Here is a 23,145-nt window from a genome sequence, read left to right on the forward strand (position 1 = left end):
AACAAGTGTATTAGAAACAAGAAAGTTTTTTTTTCAAGTTGTAAGTTTTTTTTAAACATTTATTAATATTCATTTTTAACATGGTTACATGATTCATGCTCCTCCTTTCCCCTTCGCCCCCCACTCTCCCCCCATCCATGGCCGATGCACATTTCCACTAGTTTTGTCATGTGTCATTGATCAAGACCTATTTCCAAATTGTTGGTAGTTGCATTGGTGTGGTAGTTTCGAGTCCACACCCTCAATCATGTCCACCCCGACCCATGCGTTCAAGCAGTTGTTTTTCTTATATGTTTCCTCTCCTGCAGTCCTTCCTCTGAATGTGGGTAGTGTCTTTACCATAAATCCCTCAGAATTGTCCTGGGTCATTGTATTGCTGCTGGTACAGAGGTCCATTACATTCGATTTTACCACAGTATATCAGTCTCTGCGTATAGAGTTCTTCTGGCTCTGCTCCTTTCGCTCTGCATCAGTTCCCGGAGGTCTCTCCAGTTCGCATGGAACTTCTCCAGTTTATTATTCCTTTTAGCACAATAGTATTCCATCACCCGCATATACCACAGTTTGTTCAGCCATTCCCCAATTGAAGGACATACCCTCCTTTTCCAATTTGTTGCCACCACAAAAAGCGCAGCTATGAATATTTTCGTACAAGTCTGTTTATCTATGATCTCTTTGGGGTACAAACCCAGCAATGGTATGGCTGGATCAAAGGGAAGGCATTCTTTTATAGCCCTTTGAGCATGATTCCAAATTGCCAGCCAGAATGGCTGGATCAGTTCACAGCTCCACCAGCAATGCGTTAATGTCCCAATTTTGCCACATCCCCTCCAGCATTCATTACTCTCCCCTTCTTTCATTTTAGCCAATCTGCTAGGTGTGAGGTGATGCCTCAGAGTTGTTTTGATTTGCATTTCTCTAATTATTAGAGATTTGGAACACTTTCTCATGTGCTTATTGATACTTTTGATTTATTTACCTGAAAATTGCCTATTCATGTCTCTTGCCCATTTATCAATTTGGGAATGGCTTGATTTTTTATACAATTACTTTAACTCCTTGTATATTTGAGTAATTAGACCCCTGTCAGAGTTTTTCGTTATAAAGATTTTTTTTCCAATTTGTTGTTTCCCTTCTGATTTTGACTACATTGTTTTTGTTTGTACAGAAACTTTTTAGTTTAATATAATCAAAACCATTTAATTTACATTTTGTAATTTTCTCTAACTCTTGCTTGGTTTTAAAGTCTTTCCTTTCCCACAGATCTGACAAGTAAACTATTCTGTGTTGACTTAACTTGTTTATAGTTTCCCTCTTTATATTCAAGTCGTTCACCCATTCTGAATTTATCTTGGTGTAGGGTGTGAGATGTTGATCTAAACCTAATCTCTCCCATATTGTTTTCCAAATTTCCCAGCAGTTTTTGTCAAATAGTGGATTCATATCCCAAAAATTGGGCTCTTTGGGTTTATCATACACTGTCTTGCTGCTGATGAGAAACAAGAAAGTTTTTTCAGGAATATTTTCCATAACTAAGATGACATACACCAACCAGGGAAAACCAGTAATCTGCTCTGAAGCAGATTTTACATTTGCTCTAGCCCCTCACAATAATTCTAAGAAGTGAAGGATTGAGGAGGAAGTGGATACAGAACAGATACAACTCCATTTTTTTCACTACCACTACAGTAGTTTTTGAGGCAGTTACTGTGGTCCCTGAACCACTGCTAACATCTCCTAGAATCAGAATTGTGTAGAGAGAGCAGTACAGTGCTGGGGTGAGCTAGGAAAGTGATAAATGACCTGATGATTAGATAAAGGGAATTCTACATGCTGGCTAGCAATGAAATTCAACATGTATTAATCATTTACATTTACTAAAGCACTTCTTAATGATAGAGAAGGCAAGAAGTCTAGAGAAGACACCTCCAACTCTCATGGAGTTTATAATCTTGTGAAGGTAGAACTCAAACCTAAATAATAACATTATGATAAATGTGAAATATATGCAGACAAAAAAATTTAACAAAAAAACACACTAAATAAACACAAAGCTATCACCCTAATGTAGCTAGGAAAAAGATGAACACTTTCTCACTGCAAAGGAGGAAGAGGATTAATAAATATTCTTACAGTATCCTGATTTCATAAACAGATAAAAAACTGACAAAAATACTTTTGGAGCAAGCAGATCACTTTAGCCAGCAAAAACAAAGGCTGAAAACAGGTGTACACCATCAGAATTCTCCAATATAAACAATGAGTAGTTTACCTCTGGATGGAGTCTTCAAAATGAACAATATATCCCAAAACATCTTCCCTCTACAGGCAACATCTGAAGAAGCACCAAACAAAGGGCTAAGTTGGAAATGATAGAGAGAAAGTAATAAGAAAATAAGATAACTTCTTTAGTTAGAGGTTTTCCATAACACCTGCCTAAGGGGTGTTGGGAAGAAGAAAGAGTCCAAGGAAAAGAGAGGAGCTGAGAAGTTAGGTAAAGAATCAGAGGAAAATGTCTCTCTGAAGCTAAAGAGAAGGCATCTTTTCAAAAGATGATCTATACTTGATCACATGGTTCGATTGGGGATGTAGACTCTAAATGATCACTCTAGTGCAAATATTAAGAAAACGGAAATAGGTCTTGATCAATGACACATGTAAAACCCCGTGGAATTGCTTGTTGGCTATTGGAGGGGGAGGGAAAGAAAGTGAATCATGTAACCATGGAAAAATACTCTAATTAGACGGAATCTTTAAGATAAATAAATAAGAGAAAAAAAAGGAAAAAAAGTGATCTACAGTATCAGATACTTCAGAGAGGGATGCTGACTTCTTGAACCTAACCACAGGTCTAAGTTCTGAAGACAGGTCTTTCACTTTGGTGTTTATATGCCCAATATCTAGTACACATAGTAAGAGAGCTTTGTTAACTAGATTGGCCCTCAAAGGGATAGTCTCTTTTATGGTTATACATGTAAACAAAAATCTCTTCTACAATATAACCAACAAGTGGTCATCTTAACCTTTGATGGGGGAATCCATTGCCTCCCAAAAGAATTCATCCAACTTTTGGATATTAACCCTACCAAAAAGAAAAATTTTCCAAATCACAAGCCTAAATTTCCCTCAACAATTTTTTTTTCACTGAAAAAAATGGAGGCCATTCACAGAAAGCTCTCTCTTCATCTTACAGTACTCAGATGCCTTCTAGCACTAAGTTCCTCCTTCACCACTGTCTCATAAAAAAGAGGAGGCCATGATCCTGGCCAAGGCTAATAAGTAATTGGAGACCACCTCCATCTTCCCCCTGCACGTTATTTCCCTTTTCATCCCCACTATGTTACTTACCTTCAATTTCTCCCTGTCTACTGACTGCTTTCCTTCTGTCCACAAACATGCTCATGCCTTCTCCCATTAAACAACCTTCACTTGAACCAACCATTCCCACTATGGTTCTATCTCACCCCACCTCCACCCCTTTGTGGCTAAACTGGTAGAGAAGGCTTTCAACAATCAGGGTTTCTGCTGCCTTTCCTTTCTTTCTCCTTAACACTCCACAGTCTGATTCAATTCAAACTGTTTTCTCCAAACCTCCAGGCTTTTTCTCAAACCTAATCCTTCCCAGCACAGTAGATTATCCTCTTCCCGTTGATATTCTCTCCTGTTTTCGTGACTATGGTCTCTCCTGGTTCTTCTATCTTTCAGACCACTCCTCTATCTCTGGCTGGATCTTTTATCTGCTAAGCATGAGTGTCCCTCCAGGCTCTGTCTTGGTCCTTCTTCTTTTCTCCCTCTACACTATTTCAATTGGTAATTTCATCAGCTTCCATGGATTCTATAGCCATCTCTATGCTGATGATTTTCAGATCTACTAATCCAAACTAATTTCTCTCTTAACCTCCAGTGTCACATCTCCAACTGCCCATTAGATGTTCATAGATGTCTTAAACTCAACATATTCAAAACTGAACCCATTACCTTTCTTAACAACCTCCCTATAAAATGTCAAAGGTACTATCATTCTTCCAGTTTCTCAGGCTCACAAATTGGGCATCATCCTCAACTCTTCACCCTCTCTCATACCCCATTTGTTGTCAAGGCCGGTAGATTCTACCTTGCAATATCTCTTGCATTTACCTCCAGCTCTACTCTAACCCTGCATCCTGATGAAGGTCTTCACTTCACGTCTGGACACATTATTTCAATAGGCTGATGGCTGCTCCTCTTGGCCCATCTTCTGCTCAGCTCCAAAAGTGCTTATCTCGTCTTCCTTGAAGGCAAGGACTATTCTTACCTCTCTCTTTGTATCTCTAGTATTTGGGACAGTGCCTGGCATGAAGTAGATGCATAATAACTGTGCACTGCCTTGACTAAATATCTTTGGTTCCTTTAACTGATGCTCATCTAACATATCTTCACCATCGTGATTGCTCTCTGGCTTATCAATGTTCTTCCCAAAATACAGTGTCCAGAACTGATCATAATATTCCAAATGTAGTCTTGGATAACGAAGAGTAGGGAGGAGCTGTTACCTTCCCTGTTCTGTACACAATGCCTCTCACTGGAACCTAAGGTTGCTTCAGCTTTCTTGTTTATTATGTGACAATTAACTCATGCATGTAGTCTATTAAAGCCTCAAAATTGCCTTCAGTTTAAGCTGTGTAGAAATGAGGATGATTTTTCAGGATTAATTTTATATACTTCTGTTTTATTGGGGTTACTACCTCATTTTCTTTACTAATTTTCTGGGATTTGCTAAGTGAGTCATATGTTCTGTAAATCGAGTTAATTTTCTCTTCCTTAACAATGTTCACACTTAAAATTTCTCTTTTGACTTAATGGGATAGCCAGCATTTCTAGAAATGTCAACATGAGAAATATAAAATAATAAATACTGTTGGGGATGTGGGAAAGTTGAGATACTAATGCACTGCTGGTGGAGTTGTGAACTGATACAACCATTCTAGAGAGTGATTGGAACTATGACCAAAGAGCTTTAAAACTGTGCATATACAATACAAGCAATACCACTAGATCTGTGAAAATATTTATAGCAGCTCTTTTTGTGGTGGCAAAGAATTGGAAACAGGGGATGTCCATCAAATGGGGAATGGCTAAACAAGTTGAGGTATATGATTATAATGGAACACACTACTTTGCTATAAGAAATGATGTGAAGCATGATTTAAGAAAAAACTAGAAAGACTCATGAACTAATATAGCAAAGTGAAGTGAGCAGAACAGAACATTGTGTACAATAACAGCAATGTTATATAATGAACATTTATGAATGATGTAGTTATTCCGAACAATACCATGATCTAAGAAAATTCTCAAGTGCTCATGATGAAAAATGCCATCTGCTACCACAGAAAGAATTGATGAAATCTGAATGTGAACTGAGACATACTATATTTCACTTTACTTCTTCTTTTTTCTTTTATAATTTCTCTTACACAAAAGGACTAATATGGAAATATATTTCACACTATTACATATGTAAAATCTATGTCAAGTTGCTTGGTGTCTCAGGGAAGGAGAGCAAAGGGAAGGAGTGGGGGTAAGAATTTGGTTCAAATTTTTAAAAAATGAAGGTTAAAATTGTTTTTTCCATGTAATTGAGGGGAAAAAATAAAATATTAGCAAATAAAAATAAATTTAAAAAGAAATATGTCAAACAGTAGGAGAGAAGTCAATCCTCCTTTATCCTAGCATTTAATTAAAGTTTCTCATGGTTCACAATTATAGTTTTTTAGTACTGATATAAAAACTTTTGGTCATATTAAAGAAGGGCCTTTCTAAGTATGTTCTTTAGGATTTTGTTTTGCGGGGTTTTTTTTTAAACATAAATAAGGAGTGTCTTTTACCGAAGAATTTTTTATGCATCTATTTATATAGTCATTTGCTTTTTGATATTTTTATATAATTATGTTAATTGTTTTCATAATGCTGATCTACTTTTGTATCACTGGCATAAGTCCAACTTATTCATGATGAATTATTTTTTAGTTATATTGCTTTAGTCTCTTTGCTAAGATTTTACTTTAAAATTTTACATTGTGATTATTAGTAGGGCTATAGTTCACTTTCTCCACTATAGGCCTCCCTAAGCTTGGCATTTGAACAATATTTGTCTCATAAAGAAGCTTGGTAGAGTAACATCTCTCCCAACTGCTGAATAAAGTTTTTGTAACAAGGTATTGATTGCTCTTTGAAATTTGATAATTCACTTGCAAATCTATCTGGACCAGAGATGTTCTTTGTTATTGGAGTAGTAGATCTGAATGTGAACTAAAGTGAGAATAAGGGATTGAAAAATGGGATTGAAATTTAAAACTTGATCATTTTCTCTAAATGGAACAAAAATCATGAACATTCTTATACAATACTAAAAAAAAACAGGAAGAAATAATTAAGAGAATTTTCATTCAAACTAGCTACAAAAACATAAAATGCCTGAAAGGTCATGTTTCCAAGACATGCCTAAAAACTCATATAAATAAAACCCTAAAAGTCTTTATTAAAAGACAAACAACTGGAGAGAGATTAGGCCAGACATATAATAAAAATTGTATTACTTAAGGGAATTTACAAATTTAGCTGTATATCAATAGGGGATAAAATTATAAAACTAGGCACAATGACAAAACTTATTTGGGAAGAATAAAAATTTTAGCATCTCAGGGTAAATAATGAAAAAAGTAAAAAAATGAAGTAAAAATGAAGGGAAAAGGGCAATTAGGTAGTACAGTAGATAGAACACCAGGCCTGGAACTGGAAGTCCTGAGTTCAAGTTTGAACTCAGACATTTCCTAGCTGTGTGACCAACCCACCCCCCCAAAAGAAACCTCAATTGTCTCACCCTTGCCATTCTTCTGTCTTAGAGCTGATGTTAAGACATAAGGTATGGGTTTAAAAAAAAAAAAAAAAAGGAAAGGGAACAATACTGCCAAATGTCAGATTGTATTATAAAAACATAATCCTCCTAACCACTTGGTACTATTCCAATTTGATAAACAGAAAATTAGTTAGGAGAACAAAACCAAATAAGCAAGAATCTGAAATAAGTGAATCTAGCAGTCCAGCATTTGATAAACCTAGAATACAAATTTCTGGGGGATAAATTATACTCAGTAAGAAAAACTAAGAAAAGCAGGAAGCAATTTGCTAGCAATTAGGCTAGACCAGGATACTAAACCATATACCATAACAAGTTCCAAATGAATACATATCATAAATATAAAAGGTTAAGTCATGAAAAAAATTAAAAAGGCTGACAGGAAAATCTCAAAAATTATATCAAAACAAATTAATTTTTAGGGTTTTATGAAATCGCAGAATATAAAATCTACTCTCTACTTTTTTTTGGCCTTCTATCAGGAGGGCATGTGATGTAATGAATATAAATAAAAGACTAACATTAAGTGTTCACAAACATCACTGATTTTCATAGCTAAGATTATGGGAATTTTTTTTAACCAATTAAGGAATAAAGACAATTGAGAAAGATAAAATGGATACCTGTAGTTATATAAAAGGTTTCACATGAACAAAATCAATTCAATTAGAATATAAAAAGAAATTGTTTTGCAGGGGAGTCTTTCCATTAAATATCTCTAATAAATGTCAGTTATTTACTCTTTGTGTGACCTTAGGCAAATTCTTTAATTTTGGTAGATCTTAGTTTCCTCATCTGAAAAGTCAGGAATTGAACCTAAAGTTGCTGAACCTTGAAGTCTCTTTCAGTACTAAAATTATAATCCTATGATTCCCAGTTTCTCAAAAAATGTCATTTCTATATCTGGCCCCCACTTTAGATCAAATTCTGACCTACATCCTCTAGACTTCAAGTACCCTGTTTTCCAGGCTGCCGTATATCTTTCCTTGATTCTGGAGTCATGATCTCTAAAATCCAATTTTACATTATGACTTCTTCTGTCTTAAGATAGTGAGGAGTATATTTAAATATCAAAATATTAGGTAGAAGGAGTGTTGCCATACCCTATCTTCCTTATTCTCTAAAGGGATCTATTTAACCTGGCCCAGGTCCAAGTTAACAAAGAACTTTCCCAGGGGCACTAGCTTTTTCTTTCATTCTGCTGTCCTTCTCTTGACCATTTCTGGGAAGCACAGACCTACACCAACACTGAGACACACCTATCAAGTCAGGTCAAAAAGCATTTTAACCTCATGAACCAAATTTCTTTTCTCCTACCATGGAAGATCTTTAATAAGAAAATGGTTGGAAAAACTTTTGGAAAAGAATCTCTATCTTAGTTCTTAAGGATTTCTGGCTGGTAAAATGATGGGTTACATAGCTTTTTAACAGTACTTAATTAATGATCTACAATAACAAATCCCTTTTAATATACTTTATTCACACTGTGCTGTCACATATAGATAGGAAGAAAAACAGTCGTTCCTTCTGGAAAGTTTGAAAATTCATACGAAATGTTCTAATTCTCTAACTCCTTTTCATGCTCAAAATTAAAAGAGGAACTTAATAAAACTCATGTGAGGCTATTAAAAAAAAAACAAAAACCTTACCTCCTGTCTTAGAATTAATACTAAGTATTGGTTTCAAGGCAGAAGAGAATTAAGAGCTGGGCAATGGGGGTTAAGTAACTTGCCCAGGGTAACACAGCTAAGAAGTTTCTCAAGGCCAAATCTGAACCCAGAACCCCCATCTCTTGGCCTGGTTTTCAATCCACTGAGCCACCAATCTGCTCCTGAAGCTAATTTTTTAAGCAAAGGATTTTTATAGACTACTCTTATCATTTTAATATTGATTTCTCTTATTAAAAAAAAAGCATTCAAACATAACTCTGCTATATAAAAAAGGAAAAAACTGAAATGGTGAATTTTACCTTCCCCTATTCAAAGGTAACCATTAATAAGATATATGTTATCACCACCCTCCAGAATAAAATCAGATTCTCTCCTATAAGGATTTTAACATCAAAATGGTAAATATGACATTTACCTTTCTGTTTATGTTTAAACAAAAAAGGAATAAGGCTAGGGAGTTTTTTCTTTTGGGGATCAAAATCTATAAAAGTTTAGATACAAAAAGCCTTGTTTTAGACTATTCAGAAATTAAAAGTTAGCAAGCTACATCCTTTTAAAAATGCTGTCAAGAAAATCTCAAAAATATATCAAAACAAATTAATTTTTAGGGTTTTATGAAATAGCAGAATATAAAGTCTACTCTACTTTTTTTGGTCTTTTATCAGGAGGGCATGTGATGTAATGAATATAAATAAAAGACTAACATTAAGTGTTTACAAACATCACTGATTAACTTTTATTAACTTTATCTCTCTAATACTGATAAACTTAACCATCAGCTTTTGCTAAATTATAGGCATTCTTACTAAAATATTCAAGTTATTTATTGACATTTTCAAAGAAAAGGAAAAATTTAAAACAAGTAGTTTCAGAGTCTTTGAGATTACAATTCCCATAAATATCTCAGAACTTATATTTCCTTTTTGGCTGGGATCCCAGAAGTATAAAGATCCTAAGCATGAATAAGGCTTGCTGTAGTCTTTACCTGAACACTTCAAAACTGTCAAATTTACTGCTTCAATACAATCATCATGATGGTTTACAAGTTAGAGATAGGCTGGCTGGCTTACCTTGTTTGGTCTCAAGGCTATTTCGATAAATTTAATCATTAAAAATATGCCTATTTCAACCTAAAATTTTAATATTGCAATATATTTACAAATCTTGAGCAATTTAATTAATTCTTACACACTGCATAGCATTAAGAAGTAGTCAAACATGACATACTACAGTAACTAATTTAAACTCTTAAAAACCAATGTGTAGGGGCAGCTGGGTAGCTCAGTGGAGTGAGAGTCAGGCCTAGAGACAGGAGGTCCTAGGTTCAAATCCGGCCTCAGCCACTTCCCAGCTGTGTGACCCTGGGCAAGTCACTTGACCCCCATGGCCCACCCTTACCAATCTTCCACCTATGAGACAATACACTGAAGTACAAGGGTTTAAAAAAAAAAAACAAACCAATGTGTAGGCACAGCTCGGTGGCTCAGTGGATTGAGAGACAGGCCTAGAGACAGGAGGTCCTGGGTTCAAAAGTGACCTCAGACACTTCCTGGCTGTGTGATCCTGGCCAAGTCACTTAACCTTCCCATTGTCCAGCTGTTACTGCTCACAGTATTAATTCTAAAACAGAAGGTAAGGGTTAAAAACAAACAAACAAAAAACGCCAATGTGTACTTTAATAAATGACAGAGCCAAAAACCATCTGCTCTACTTTCCTCTTTGGCTTTTCCCTGGGATGTTTACTCAAAACTGAACATCACTAAATTATTTGTTTTTTAAATAAATTATTATAGACAATTCCAACAGATCACAGAAAGGCAGGCAAGCATGGTATAGAAAGTGATTTATATTGAAGGATTTGAGAGCAGAATTAAAATTCAAATTTTAATTTCAGGTCTGCCAATTTGGACAGGTCATTTCAATTCTTTCCTCAGCTTTACAAATGAGGAGAGCTGAAATTGCTGGACTATAAGGTTCCTTCCAGATTTTAGCTACTAAATGTATCTGTAAGTTAAATCCAAATATAACAACCGTTCTTATCAATCAACATCTATTAAGCACCTACTATGTACCTATGAATATACGAATAAAACAATTCCAAATCTTGGTAGGGAATTCACATTCTAAAGGGAAAGACAAGTATGTGTAGAAGTATACATAGAATAGATTTAAGGAGTATAAATATAAAGCAGTTAAATACAAGATAGCTTGGGAGGAAGGGCATCAGCAGCTGGGGGAATGATCAGGGAAGGAGATTTTCTGTAGGAAGTAGTGCTTTAGCTCCTTAATCATTGTTAAAAAGTGGAACATGAAACCAAACGAATAATTCAATCTTGCTAACATGAGAAGAAAAAGCTTCACTTTCAAAAAGGAAAAAAAATCAAGATGAAAACAGCCAAAGGAAATATCCAAATGCCTAACCCAAGTCTCACACAACCACCAGTCACTTCAGCAAATACTTGTTGACACAGAAATCCACCAGCTCATTGTCCCAATCCAAAAAGAATAAAGTATAGTTAACTTTTTTCCATTCAATCTAAAACAATCAGGATAAAATGGAAGAAATCATTTCATTATCCTAAGGAAAAGAGAAGTGTTCAAATGAAAAGCCAAAAAGGAAGAACATGCGCAGTGAGGCTTCTTCTAAGAGGTTTCTAGTTAGCAATATGTGGTAGTCCATACCTGTTTACTGCTGTTTGTGGGTTGTGGCTGGAACCACCACATGCCGCCTGCCATTCACAGGTTCCAAATGAAAGAACCATCAAACATCCAAAAAGAAGTCTAATCATCAGACGCCACCTAAAATTGTCACACGTCTGTGTGCTACCAAACCGGCTACCACCCAGCACCAACCACACCTAAAGAGTGCTCCTCCTTGCACTGCTCCCTGCTGACCCTGCCTTCCACTCAGCAGACTGCTGACTCCCGTGCCTAATTAGCTGTGAAGCATTCATCAGCTAAACAGTAGGCAAAGGCAGTGGGGAGGCAGAACACTGTTGGACAGCAACAAGGGACAGCAGGAGTAGAAAATGGTGTCAATCTGTAGCCAATAGTTGGGAATGAGGACATTGACCACAGGGGGGAAAACACAGCTGGAACATGATTTCATTTGTAGGGTCATAGCACAGAGAGGTGGCAGTTTAATAAACACGGAAAGGAAAAAAACACACAGGAGGTATGAAATTTCTGAGACAAGGCAGGAATCACTGGCTTGACATTCAAGCTGGGAATGCAGCCACTGGGAAGGAACCTCATAAGGAGTCAACAGCTCTCTCCAGAGGATCCCTCCAGTTTTATAATTTTGTAAACAGAGGCAAGCAAGATCTGTGTGAGGAAGATAAGACTATCACTACTGTGCAGCCTGGTAAACAGCTCCAGGAAACTTGGCAGTCCACCTGTCAATGTGGCTGCCTGTCTCAGGGCAGAATACAAGAATCTATGCAGCTTCCCAGGTCCAGCTAGGTCAACTGTAATACATGAGGAGATCTCCAGCCCTGATCACTGCATGCGCACTGCCCACTCTCACCACAGAAGGAAACTCACTTTGTTTCTCAGATAAGCTAGCAGAATCCTGATTCTGCCTCAGTTACTTATGACTTGGTTTTGACCAACTAAGAAGTTAGTTTCCACTAAAATTCAAAAACAGGCTGAATTACAGAGGGGAGGCTCTAAATTCTATTCCCAGGTTCACTGTTTACTATTATGGATAACAACTGGCAAATTACTAAAGCTCTCAAAGTCTCAATTTCATCATCTATAACATGCAGATGGATAATGTCTGCCCTGCCTATGTCTAAGGGTTGGAATGAGGATTAAATGAGATTATGCAAATTAAAAGTACTGGGAAAACTAGTAAACATTTATGCCTAAAAAAGGCTCATAAAAGAACATTTTTGACAGTTTAACCCATGATATCATCTTCGTAATAATATAATTGGGGACAATAATCTCTTAAATTACCAAATGTCAGTTCCCAAAATAAGTTAAGTAAAGGAATATTCCAGATTTCATGACTCTAGAATTCAAGAAAATAGTCAAGTGCAAACTGAAAACAAATAACTGTTTGGGTAAAAATACTTATTTTCACTGATATGAAAACAAAAAATACAGGTATATCCCATCATTTAAAAAAAAAGTTCCTTTTTAAAGAGGTTTTTTCCTAGTTGATTTTAAAATATTTTAGTTGCTTCATTTACAAGAATATTTTAAACCATGAAACAGCACACAAATCTCACTATATATTCCTATTTGGAAAGCAAGTATTATATTAATAAACTTTTGTTTGATAAAGTACACACATTCAGGGTACTATGAGTACGACTTTCCTTTAACCATCTATTATTTTGTCCTGTAGAGAAAACTATGAACTAAGAGCCAAAGGTTTAAAGATGAGCTCATTTGTAAAACCCTAAAACCCTATATATAGAAGAGAAAAAGACTATGATCATGAGCAGTCTTGCCTCACATCACTTACTGTAAGGGAATTAAGAGAATCAGTTTATGAAAAATTTGTCTACAGAGGCAATTAAGCCAGATCATACCAAGAGCATTTAAAGAGGAAATTGAGGGGGCAGTTGGGTAGCTCAGTGGATTGAGAGCCAGGCCTAGAGACGGGAGGTCCTAGGTTCAAATCCGGTCTCAGACACTTACTAGCTGTGTGACACTGGGCAAGTCACTTGACCCCTATTGCCTAGCCCTTACCACTCTTCTGCCTTGGAGCCAATAAACAGGGTTTAAAAAAAAAAAAAAAAAAAGAGGAAATTGAAAGGGGGAAAAACCATTCCCAAGTCCTAGAACAAAATTTTTTCTCCATTAATGACAGTGAACCCACTAGATTTAGACTGTTCAGGGTATTTAGGGGTCAAATTTCAAAATATATGAAATACTAAATATTTGAGAAGCAAAGCACAGCCATTACTAACACTGAAAAAAGCAACAGAAAAAAGCCCACTTTCCCAACTCTATAAATTTTTTTTCAAAATAATTTACATATACATCTTTTCCAAACAATATTCTGTAACATCACATCTTTACAAATGATTGAACTGTAGAGAATATAAGATCATTCTGTTTAGTTTGCTAAAAAACAGTTGATTCAATAGTTTCCTTAAGGCCTTTACTTCACAGTTCCTTGAAAAACTTGAAAAACAGAAATATTGTTGTATAGTCATTTTTTTTTCATCCATGTCCAACTCTTCATAACTTCATTTAGGGTTTTCTTGGAAGAGATACTGGGAACAGTTTTGCCATTTCTTTCTCCAACTCATATTGCAGATGAGGAAACCAAGGCAAACAGGGTTAAGTGACTTGTCTAGAGTCACAGAACTAGGAAGTCTGACGCCAGATTTGAATTTACAAAGAGGAGTTTTCTTGGCTTCAGGTCCAGCATTCTGTTCACTGCACCAACCAGCAGCCTCAGCAATAGAGATAGCTATAGCTTGGTTTGAATGACTTCTCTGACACAGAATAAGACAAAGGCTCACAAAAGATGGCTGGTGCTATACCACTTACAATGTCCAGCACAAAGTCCAAATGAAAAAGGATTCCTGCAAATTTTTGAGATGTTCTTATAGGCAAATGTCATTGTACTGAATGCTAAAGTCTCCTAATTTGGCTCAAAAATCCCTCAAAAGAGGCAGGCCTAACTATTCACACAGAAAAAACTCAAGAAATTGAGAATACCTCTTGTCCAGACAATATGCTGCTCACAGAACAGTCTGTATGTTCTATCAGTCCAGCAGTACTCAGTCTAGTACAGAGATTGTGGGCAAAGAAATGGGCCCAGAATTGATGAGGAGGAAAATAAAAGGTTGGAATACATTGGAGAAATATGTGGTACTTTTAATGTACCCAAGCTTCTCCCTGAAACAATAGCCTTTTTCTAATAGTAACATTCCTCTAATGAAACTACAGGACTATGAATCCTGGAATGTCAATGTCTCTTAAGATTCAGCATTTTAGGAGCAATGAGGTGGCTCAGTAGATAGAGAGCCAAGCCTAGAGTCAGGGGGGGACCTGAGTTCAAATCTGAACTCAGATACTTCCTAGCTGTGTGATCCTAGACAAGTCACTTAACCCCAGCTGCCTACCCCTTACTGCTCTTCTGCCTTGGAACTGACACTTACTATTAATGCTAAAACAGAAGGTAAGGATAAAAAAAAGAATCAACATTCCATGTTACCACAAAATGAAAAAATGCACAGGGATGGCAACAAGGCTGTAGCATATCAGCAATAAATGAGTATACATAAGAAATGACATAAAAGCTATTCAAGAGACAGGGCCAAGGCTAGAAAGGAGGTAGGCAGATTATGTAACATGAAAGGTTAACAGGTAGATTGTGTGCTATCCTGCTATTCATGTAATGTCAACAGACTAGGAGAAAGTCCACCAGCATACTAGGTAGAGAGTCCTTGGTGGAGGATTTCTAGGAAGGCATAACCTTGTCCTACGGGGACGGGTTGCTATCTACATAGCAGGAGAGAGTACACACAGAAGGAATTCCCTTTGAAGAAATTAAAATTTGTTTTCAATAGATGTTCATTTCTAGAAGCTTCTCCAAATGAGAAAACAAGTCTAGCAACAACATCATGAATACTGTATAGATTAAGCTGCCATGGGGGTAACTATGCACATAACCTAGGAATAGACTGTTTTGCCTTACAGATTCTGACTTATGGAGTTGCAATTTAGAAATCACTAATTTTCAAAGAATTAAAATACAATAAAGCATACTTAGTGCCAAAATCAAAATGGAGCAAAGTGAATTTCTCTTTTATTAGTAAGAAAGCTCTCACTTCAGAATCTTGAAAGGTATCCTGGGTTCATCATAAATACCAATTTATTATACTCGTTGTGGTTTTGGTGGTTGTCCCTCATATGAAGAGGACCAAAAACAACATCACTAGCATACAGTGTGTCCAACTGTGGATGATCAGATCAATATAAGCTCAGAAGACTCTACCACAGATAGGCACAAATAGCCCATATGAACATTTGGGATGAAGATGTCTAAATTTCTGCATCTCATGTTCCTTTTCAGCTACTGCAATTCTGCTTTACTCACAGAGTACAGTACCTTTTTTTATATAGACACATATACTAAATTATCAGTATTATCATACTAAAAATGGGCAAAAACCTATGTGAGAGACGGCTGGATAAAGGAGATTTAATTGTAGGTTAATGTTTTAACTGTAGCTCTTTACAAATGCCTATATTAAAAAAGAAAAACATCATAGATCCCCACAAATGCCTATATTAAAAAAGAAAAACATCATTGATCCCCAAGTCTGTCAACACAGGCAATATTCCATAGGCTCAGGTCAATGCCTTCTTTCAAAAGGTCATCTTTTTTTATTAGGTCCTTCTAAAGTTAAAAAGCCAACTCCAACTAAAAATAATTACTTGCAATATTCCAGGGTTTTAATTGAAGTTGTAGGTAACCAAAAATCACAAAAAGAATGAAGATCTTTGCTATATTCTGGAGAAGAATTTGAAAGAACATTTGTTCTACTGTAATGATAACTATGAAAATGTTCCTTTGCCTATTAAAATTAAGTTTGATATGAGAAAAGTCATAGATTTTTAGTTGAAAAGAAAATGAAAAATCATGTAATCCAATTTTTTCTCTTTATAGATGAGGTTACTGTGAACTTGCCCACAGTCCCACAGTGACCTTCTACTTGTAATACTGGAGAACTTGTATACCCTTAGTATTTCAGTGTCTGGACAAGAAAAGACTGATAGACATTAGATAAGCATATAAAATTTATAAAACAAAAACAAGAGAAAGGCCCTAAAATGAAATTAGAATTGTTATATGGAAAAGTCTAAGGAAACTGTATAATATCTTTATTTGGAGACCTTTAAGAATAAGGTCATCAGCTTCCTCAAAAGGTTTAAATATTCCTGGAGACAAGAACCTACACTGAATTAGAAAAATCTCCTGAGATTACTCACAGAATCATGGAATTTTAGGGATTCTAAACCAGTCTACAGAGAAAGAAAAATAAAAGACATACCTCTAGGGCCTGGATTTAGATCATTTTTTAAACTATCTTTGCCTTCACACATATAAATCATTTACTTTAATGTTGCAAATAATTCAGCTGATCATTATGATAGCACTGGAACAAATATATAAGAACTAAACTGAATACAACACACATAATGAAAATTTTCAACTACATTCTCTCTGATCTAAACATTAAGAGGAGTCTGGGCTTGTTAGCATAACTGGTTTAAAGCACTGGTCAAAGTAGTGAGTTTGGAAGCTAGACCAGAGAAACCATCCCACAGAACACAGGAACAGCTCAGTTCAGAACATATCACAACTATGGGAAAAGCAACTAAAACTGTTGTCCTATAGACAAAAGAGAAGTAGTATATCAGTATATGAGGAATAGAAAATTAAGAAACAAATGCTTTATTATTTTCCATTCAAAACATAAGAATTGTCATGATGGATCACATCTGTGGTCTACCAGTTTTGGGGGTCTTTTTCTGACAATGGTAACAAAGAAATGAAAGGAATCTCTCCAAGGTCAGGGCCATATTCCAAAATGTTCTTTCTACTTTGTTATAATAATCATTGTGTCTCCATTATGTTATCTAAAATTCCATATCAACCAACAATACTACTTAAATAATTAGCCTTAATAATCCACTGTTTAATATATACAATTTTCATATCAGCCATTGATAATGATTAAATTAGTTCCACATGCAAAACTTCCTTTTGTCCTAAATTTAGATCTATTATAGAAGAAGAGTATGTCAAGATTTAAAAAACAAAACTATTCACCACACTGCACACCAGTCATAATTTTTCTCTTAACCTTCTTTGTTAGAACCAGAGTCCTATACGTTTTTTGTTTTTTGTTTTTACCCTTGTACTTCTGTGTATTAGATCCAAGGCAGAAGAGTGGTAAGGGTGGGCAATGGGGGTCAAGTGACTTGCCCAGGGTCACACAGCTGGGAAGTGGCTGAGGCCGGGTTTGAACCTAGGACTTCCTGTCTCTAGGCCTGACTCACTCCACTGAGCTACCCAGCTGCCCCCTCCTATACGTTTTAAATTGGCTAATTTATAAGTCCACCCATCACTTTGATCACTTTTTTTCTGGATATCTTTCTTTAGCTATAGAAAGAACTGGAATATTTTGATTATGCTTCTAATTTCTGTAGTCTGAATTTCAGGGCATATATTCTAAGAAGAATTCCACATTAAAATATCAAAAAGGAGAAACATTAAAGCAGTCATATAATCTAGGTATATTATACTGCCTTATTCACGCACTGCATTTAGAGTCAAAAAGGACTTTAGAACTCATTAAATTCAATTGCATTTTACAAATAAGAAAACTAAGGCCCACTTCAATAGGACAGCCATTAATTAAGCACTTATTTTTAAGGTAGCAAATGATCTGGTAGAGTGAGCTTTTGTCAGAAAGACTTAGGTTCAAGTCCTGCCTCTAACATGTTTTGGTTCTGACTGTGACCCCCCCTCTCCCTCCCCACAAGTAAAATTAAAAAGTTTCTAACAGTTGCCACTCTTCATTGCTAGAGTTTGCTCCCTAAGAGTTCTCTACTCCAATGAAATCAGTTCAGCCTTTCCTTCACCCCTACCACGGGTTAGGTGATAATCTCAAAATCACAAACTTGTTCCAAAAAACCATTACAAACCTTCAGATATATTTTACTTCAATAACAAGACAAATAATACTTCTCTGCATGCCACCACATAGTCCCTAAGGCCACCTTTTCCTGAAAGGCTACTCTTGAATCTGCTGTGTACACTTCATTCTTTGTTTTACCCATTCTCTTCTTTCTGCTCTACAACTGTCCCTCACTACCTCTTCCCTGAAGTCTTGTGCTAGGTCTCTCTCCCTGCAGTTCTCTCTTCTCATCTCCAATCTATTCTTCACACTACAGTCAAAATAAATCTACTGGAGGTACAGGTTTGATCACATTCACTCCCCTACTCAAAACACATCGGTGGCTCTTGCATGCCTACAAGATTCCAACAAACAAGTTTCTTTAGGCTAACAGACAAGACTCCACTCTATCTATACTGAATGATCTCCCTCCCCAAATGTGCTCCCTAAAATTCCTTCAAAGTTGACACAATTTCTCCAAATGTGTACTTCTTTCCCATCTCTTCAGTTGTACTCACTGCCCTCACCCCAAATAAGCAATAGATTCTCCTCCACATTTTCATCTCCTGAGTTCTACAAACACCAATAAGAACCTCCTCTATAAAATACCTACTTTGCTAGACACTAAGAAAAATTCCAACTTTGAATAAGATGTGGTAATTCTTCCATCCTCAAATCTTTCATGTTAGTCTGTCTGAACTCTCTTATGAATCAAAAGCTGTACAGTACATTCCAGACCAGGATGGCTTATAAAGAAAGGAGCCCAGAATTCATACTACCTTTCTGACAATGGGCAAATAACTAATCTCAGCAGTTCAGTTCACCTGACTGTAAAAAAAATTACTTGATTATTTGCCTCACAAGAATGTTCTGAGGAAAGCACCTAACAAGCCTAAAAGCACCACATTAAATGTATTATTATTATTATTATTAACTATCTTCTAAATTATACTCTAGCCATCTGAGTAAGTCACTTCACTAGGTTGTAATTACTATGAGTACAAGCACTTTTGCCCAATTTTTTATTCTTCAAAACCCAGCTCAGCATCTTATATGAAGCAAGACACTTCAACATTTATGAAACTAAAAGACCTTGGAATTCCAACAGCAGCCTCAGGATCACAGTTGCAGATTTTAAATATTATTCATGAAATCATTTAATTCCACAAGCACTTATTAAGGGAGCTCCACAACCACTAATATTTCATCAATCAATAAGCATTCTATGCTAATGTATTTGTATCTGGACTGTTTCATGCTAACATTTCCTGACACACACCATTAATGTCAGGGCCTGGTTGGCCTCCTGGAACCTTCATTCTTTCAAAATAAATCATTAGCAGGTCCCACTATCTAATTCAACATCTCTGGAGCTAAAAGATGACATTTAAAAGTTAAGAACAAAATGAAGACAGGTGAACAGGATTTAAATAAGTTCAAATAGAACTCTTCACCTTTCTTGTATACCAGACTCCAGACGCTCAATCTCGCAAAGCCCACGGAGCCCTTCTCCATGTTTTTAAATGAATATGTAAGATTATGAAAGAAATGATATTGAATTTAATTAATGATATTGAAAGGCAGTTATCAAAATATTTTTAAAATCACAAGTTCACAGACTCTAGGTTTCCTGACAATGAGGAAGAAACAAACTTTTAATTTAAATTTTTTTAATTTTAATAATAAAAATTAAAATAATAAAAAATTAAAAATAAACCAATTCTTTTTTTTTCTTTTCCCTAACGGTTTTCCTAAAACTCATCAGAATATCACAGATTCAAAATAAGGAGGACCCCTAATGGTCATCTGATCCAATCCTCTCATTTTACACCTAAGGAACCTGAAGCCCAAAGATATTAACTGGTTGGCTCAAAGTCATACAAGTAGTAAATACAAGAGTCAGGATGAGTATTTTGCTCCTCACTTTTGAAGAGGGTGGATGTTCCTTCCACTGTCTCTTTGAAGATTAGATTTACAATTTTAAAGTTTGGAAGAGACCTTGGAAATAGATCAAAGAATCTCAGAGTTGACGGACCATGCAGAAGTCAATGGACCTAAGCCGTAGTGGAACAGAAATTTTTATAAATTTTCGTACAAATACTAATATAGCCTTTGCTTGAGGCCCTCAAGGGAGAGAGGACACTCACTTTCCTCTGAAGCGATCCCATTCCATTTGAGAAAAATTCTAATTATTAGCAAGTTTTTCCATACAGAAAAACTGTTTCTCTCTGCACCTTTACCCACTGCTCCTAGTTATGCTTGCTGGGACCAAAAAGACCATATTTGATAACTTTTACACATGACACAAGCCCTTAAGATAACTATCCTGTATCCCTCTCCTTTCCAAAGCCTTTTCTTCTACAATTTAAACATCCATAGTTCCTTCTACCAATTCTCCTGTGGGATACCTTCTAGTTTCCTCACCCTCATAGGTCACTTCTTTTGGTCTTCTGGTTCTCGAAAATGAGACAATGTTTTATGGACAGCACATTGAACTAGGACTCAGAAAAACCAGACATTGTACACATATTTGAAGTCTGGGTTCAAGCCCGATGTTTTCCCCTCAAAGACAAACATTTAAATGTTTGTCCTCAGCCCTAAGTTAGAATCACTGAGCAAGAGCTGGAAGGGTCCTCAGAGACCATCTAGGCTGACTCCCTCATTCTTACAAATGTGGAGTCTGAGAATTAGCCAAGTTGTGGCATTAATCGATTGAACTAAATCTTTTAACTCCTCTGACATTTAATGAAACTAAAAAATGGGTATATTTTAGGGTTTGTTGTGACAAAAAGCCTGAACTGTAATAGATATGAAGTCTGAAGTTTCACAGACAGAGAGGCCTAGAGATGGGAGGTCCTGGGTTCAAATGTGGCTTAAGATATTTCCTAGCTGTGTGGCCCTGGGTAAGTTACTCAGCCCTCAAGGGCTAGCCCTAACTGTTCTTCTGCCTTGGAATCAAAAGATAATACTGATTCTAAGATGGAAAGTTAAGAGTTTTTAAGTAAATAAATAAAAGAAAGTATCATAGACTTTAAGAGTTCTTATAGTATTCATTCGGATTCTCACTTCCATTAAAGGTAACAACTACTCACCACTTTCAGAAACATGGCTCCCAAATTCCCTTTGGGAGTAGGGATAATAAATTGAGCCAAAAGCAGAAATAAGTTTAGGGTCTGAGATTGTGAGTTATAATTATATATCCCCTTATTTATTATCTTATTTGAGCCTCACAATAATCCTGGGAGGTAGATTCCATTACTGTCTCGATTTTTACAAAAGAGGAACCGGAGGTACTCAAAGGTTAAGTAATTTGCCCAAGGTCATACTGCTAGTCTGAGAAGCAAGATTAACACTCAAGCCTCTGAGGTTCAACATTGTCTCCACTTCCCCACCTGAGGTGCTTCTGTGTCCAAGTGGTCCAAGCCCACCAGAACCTTTATTAAATTATTATTAAGTTTATTCAATAATTTTTTATTAAATTATAAAAAATAAAATAAAATATTTATTAAATTAACTCTGGTAAGGTCCGATGAATATTCTGGTTTTAAACCAACCAGGAGCTTGGGTTCTACCTTCTACCTGGGTACTGCTTAGTCCAGTGTCACTCTGGGTAAGCCTCTTCTCCTTTCTGGAGGCTGTTTCCATACCGGAAAAGTCATTAAGAAGCATTAATTAGGCGCCAATGAAGTGCTGGATAACCTCAGTGCTGGGTGGGGGTGGGGGAATGGGGCCTACCGGAAGGCCCCAGCCAGGGTGTGCCTTCAGGGAGCCCCCAGTGAGATGGGGGCGGGGAGACTCCATCAAACTGCTAGAATCGTGAGGCACCACTAGTAGGAGGGGGACTTGGGAATGCTTCCCGGAGGAGGTGGGCTCCCAGCACTGGCAAGAACAAAGCCAGCTGGCAGAGGAGGGAGGGCATCGCGAGCATGGGGGCAGCCTGGAAACATGCCCGCAGTCGGGCGAGTGAGAAGCCGCATGGAGGCCGGGGTCCCCTAGAAGCAAAGAAGGACAGGCGGATGTGACGAGTGCTCAGTCGCTCGGGCTCTAAAGTCTAGGATTCTGGCGAGAGAGAGTCCTGGTTCAAACGCCCCCATTCACCGGGCCTCAGTTTCTCCGTCCGTAAAAGGCCCGGGTCCCCGGCTCAGCTCGCAGCCTCCGGGAAGACATGGGGGAGGGGCGGCGAGGGGCTGGGGCGGGGCCGGCGTAACTCCCCCGCCCCCCGGCGCAGGCCTGGCCTGAGGGGCGGGGCCGGGGGCGCCCCAAGCCAGCCCCCGGGACAGGGGTAGAGGGAGCCGGGCCGCGGGCGGCGACGGCTGGGGAGTTACCTCCGGATCCCGGGCGAGCGCGCTCCCCGCCGGCTCCGGCTCCGGCTCCGGCTCCGGCTCCGGCTTCGACTTCGGCTCCGACTCCGGCGGTGGGGACTCTGGTCCCTCATGACGGACGCCGGGGACGGGCGCCAGTGCGCCTGCGCTGCCTTTCACCTCAGGGGAAAAAAGGGACCAGCCGGGGGGCAGGCCCACCTGGGAGTCACGTGGTGGGCATCACGTGGCCGCAGCCCGGAGGCGGGGACAGCGCCGACTCCATGGCAACTGCATGCCCACTCAAGCCTGGAGGGGCGTGCCCCATGGCATGCGCTGAGCTCATCTAGGGGGGCACCCTGAGAAACAGCATCTGTGTTTCCGTTCTCCGCTCCCAGCAGCCCAGGCGTCAGATCCTATGACCGCTGACCTGTTATGGCCATCTGTCGTAGGTGAAACTTGCTCTGAAGCACACAGCCTGAAACAGTTTCGAAAGCGTAGCCGCCCCGTGTCTTCCCAGGGCACCGAGGAAGCGAGTTCGAAACCAACCTCAGGCACTTCCTAGTTGGCTGACCCCATCGAGCTGCCTCAGTTTCCTCACCTGTAAAATGGGAACGCCCGAG

General features: G+C 37.7%; 2 protein-coding genes across 3 annotated transcripts in view; both read right to left on the reverse strand.

Annotated features, from left to right (window-relative positions):
• The window catches only part of MARCHF8 (membrane associated ring-CH-type finger 8), a 144,117-nt gene extending 121,531 nt beyond the window's left edge, over positions 1-22,586 (reverse strand). Inside the window, exon 1 of one of the 2 annotated variants that reach the window (XM_044659146.1) lies at positions 22,550-22,586. The gene's annotated coding sequence lies outside the window, so the exon portion shown is untranslated. The remainder of the gene's footprint in view (positions 1-22,549) is intronic. The other variant, XM_044659147.1, reaches the window with a different exon arrangement.
• Positions 22,033-23,145, reverse strand: part of LOC123234370 (basic proline-rich protein-like) — a 6,276-nt gene continuing 5,163 nt past the window's right edge. Inside the window, exons 5-7 of the mRNA XM_044660276.1 lie at positions 22,770-22,868; positions 22,323-22,705; positions 22,033-22,216 (exon numbers count right to left, since the gene is read on the reverse strand). Coding sequence (XP_044516211.1) covers positions 22,033-22,216; positions 22,323-22,705; positions 22,770-22,868 — 666 coding nt within the window. The remainder of the gene's footprint in view (positions 22,217-22,322; positions 22,706-22,769; positions 22,869-23,145) is intronic.

This window comes from Gracilinanus agilis, chromosome 2, assembly GCF_016433145.1.
Source record: "Gracilinanus agilis isolate LMUSP501 chromosome 2, AgileGrace, whole genome shotgun sequence".
Lineage (NCBI taxonomy): Eukaryota > Metazoa > Chordata > Mammalia > Didelphimorphia > Didelphidae > Gracilinanus > Gracilinanus agilis.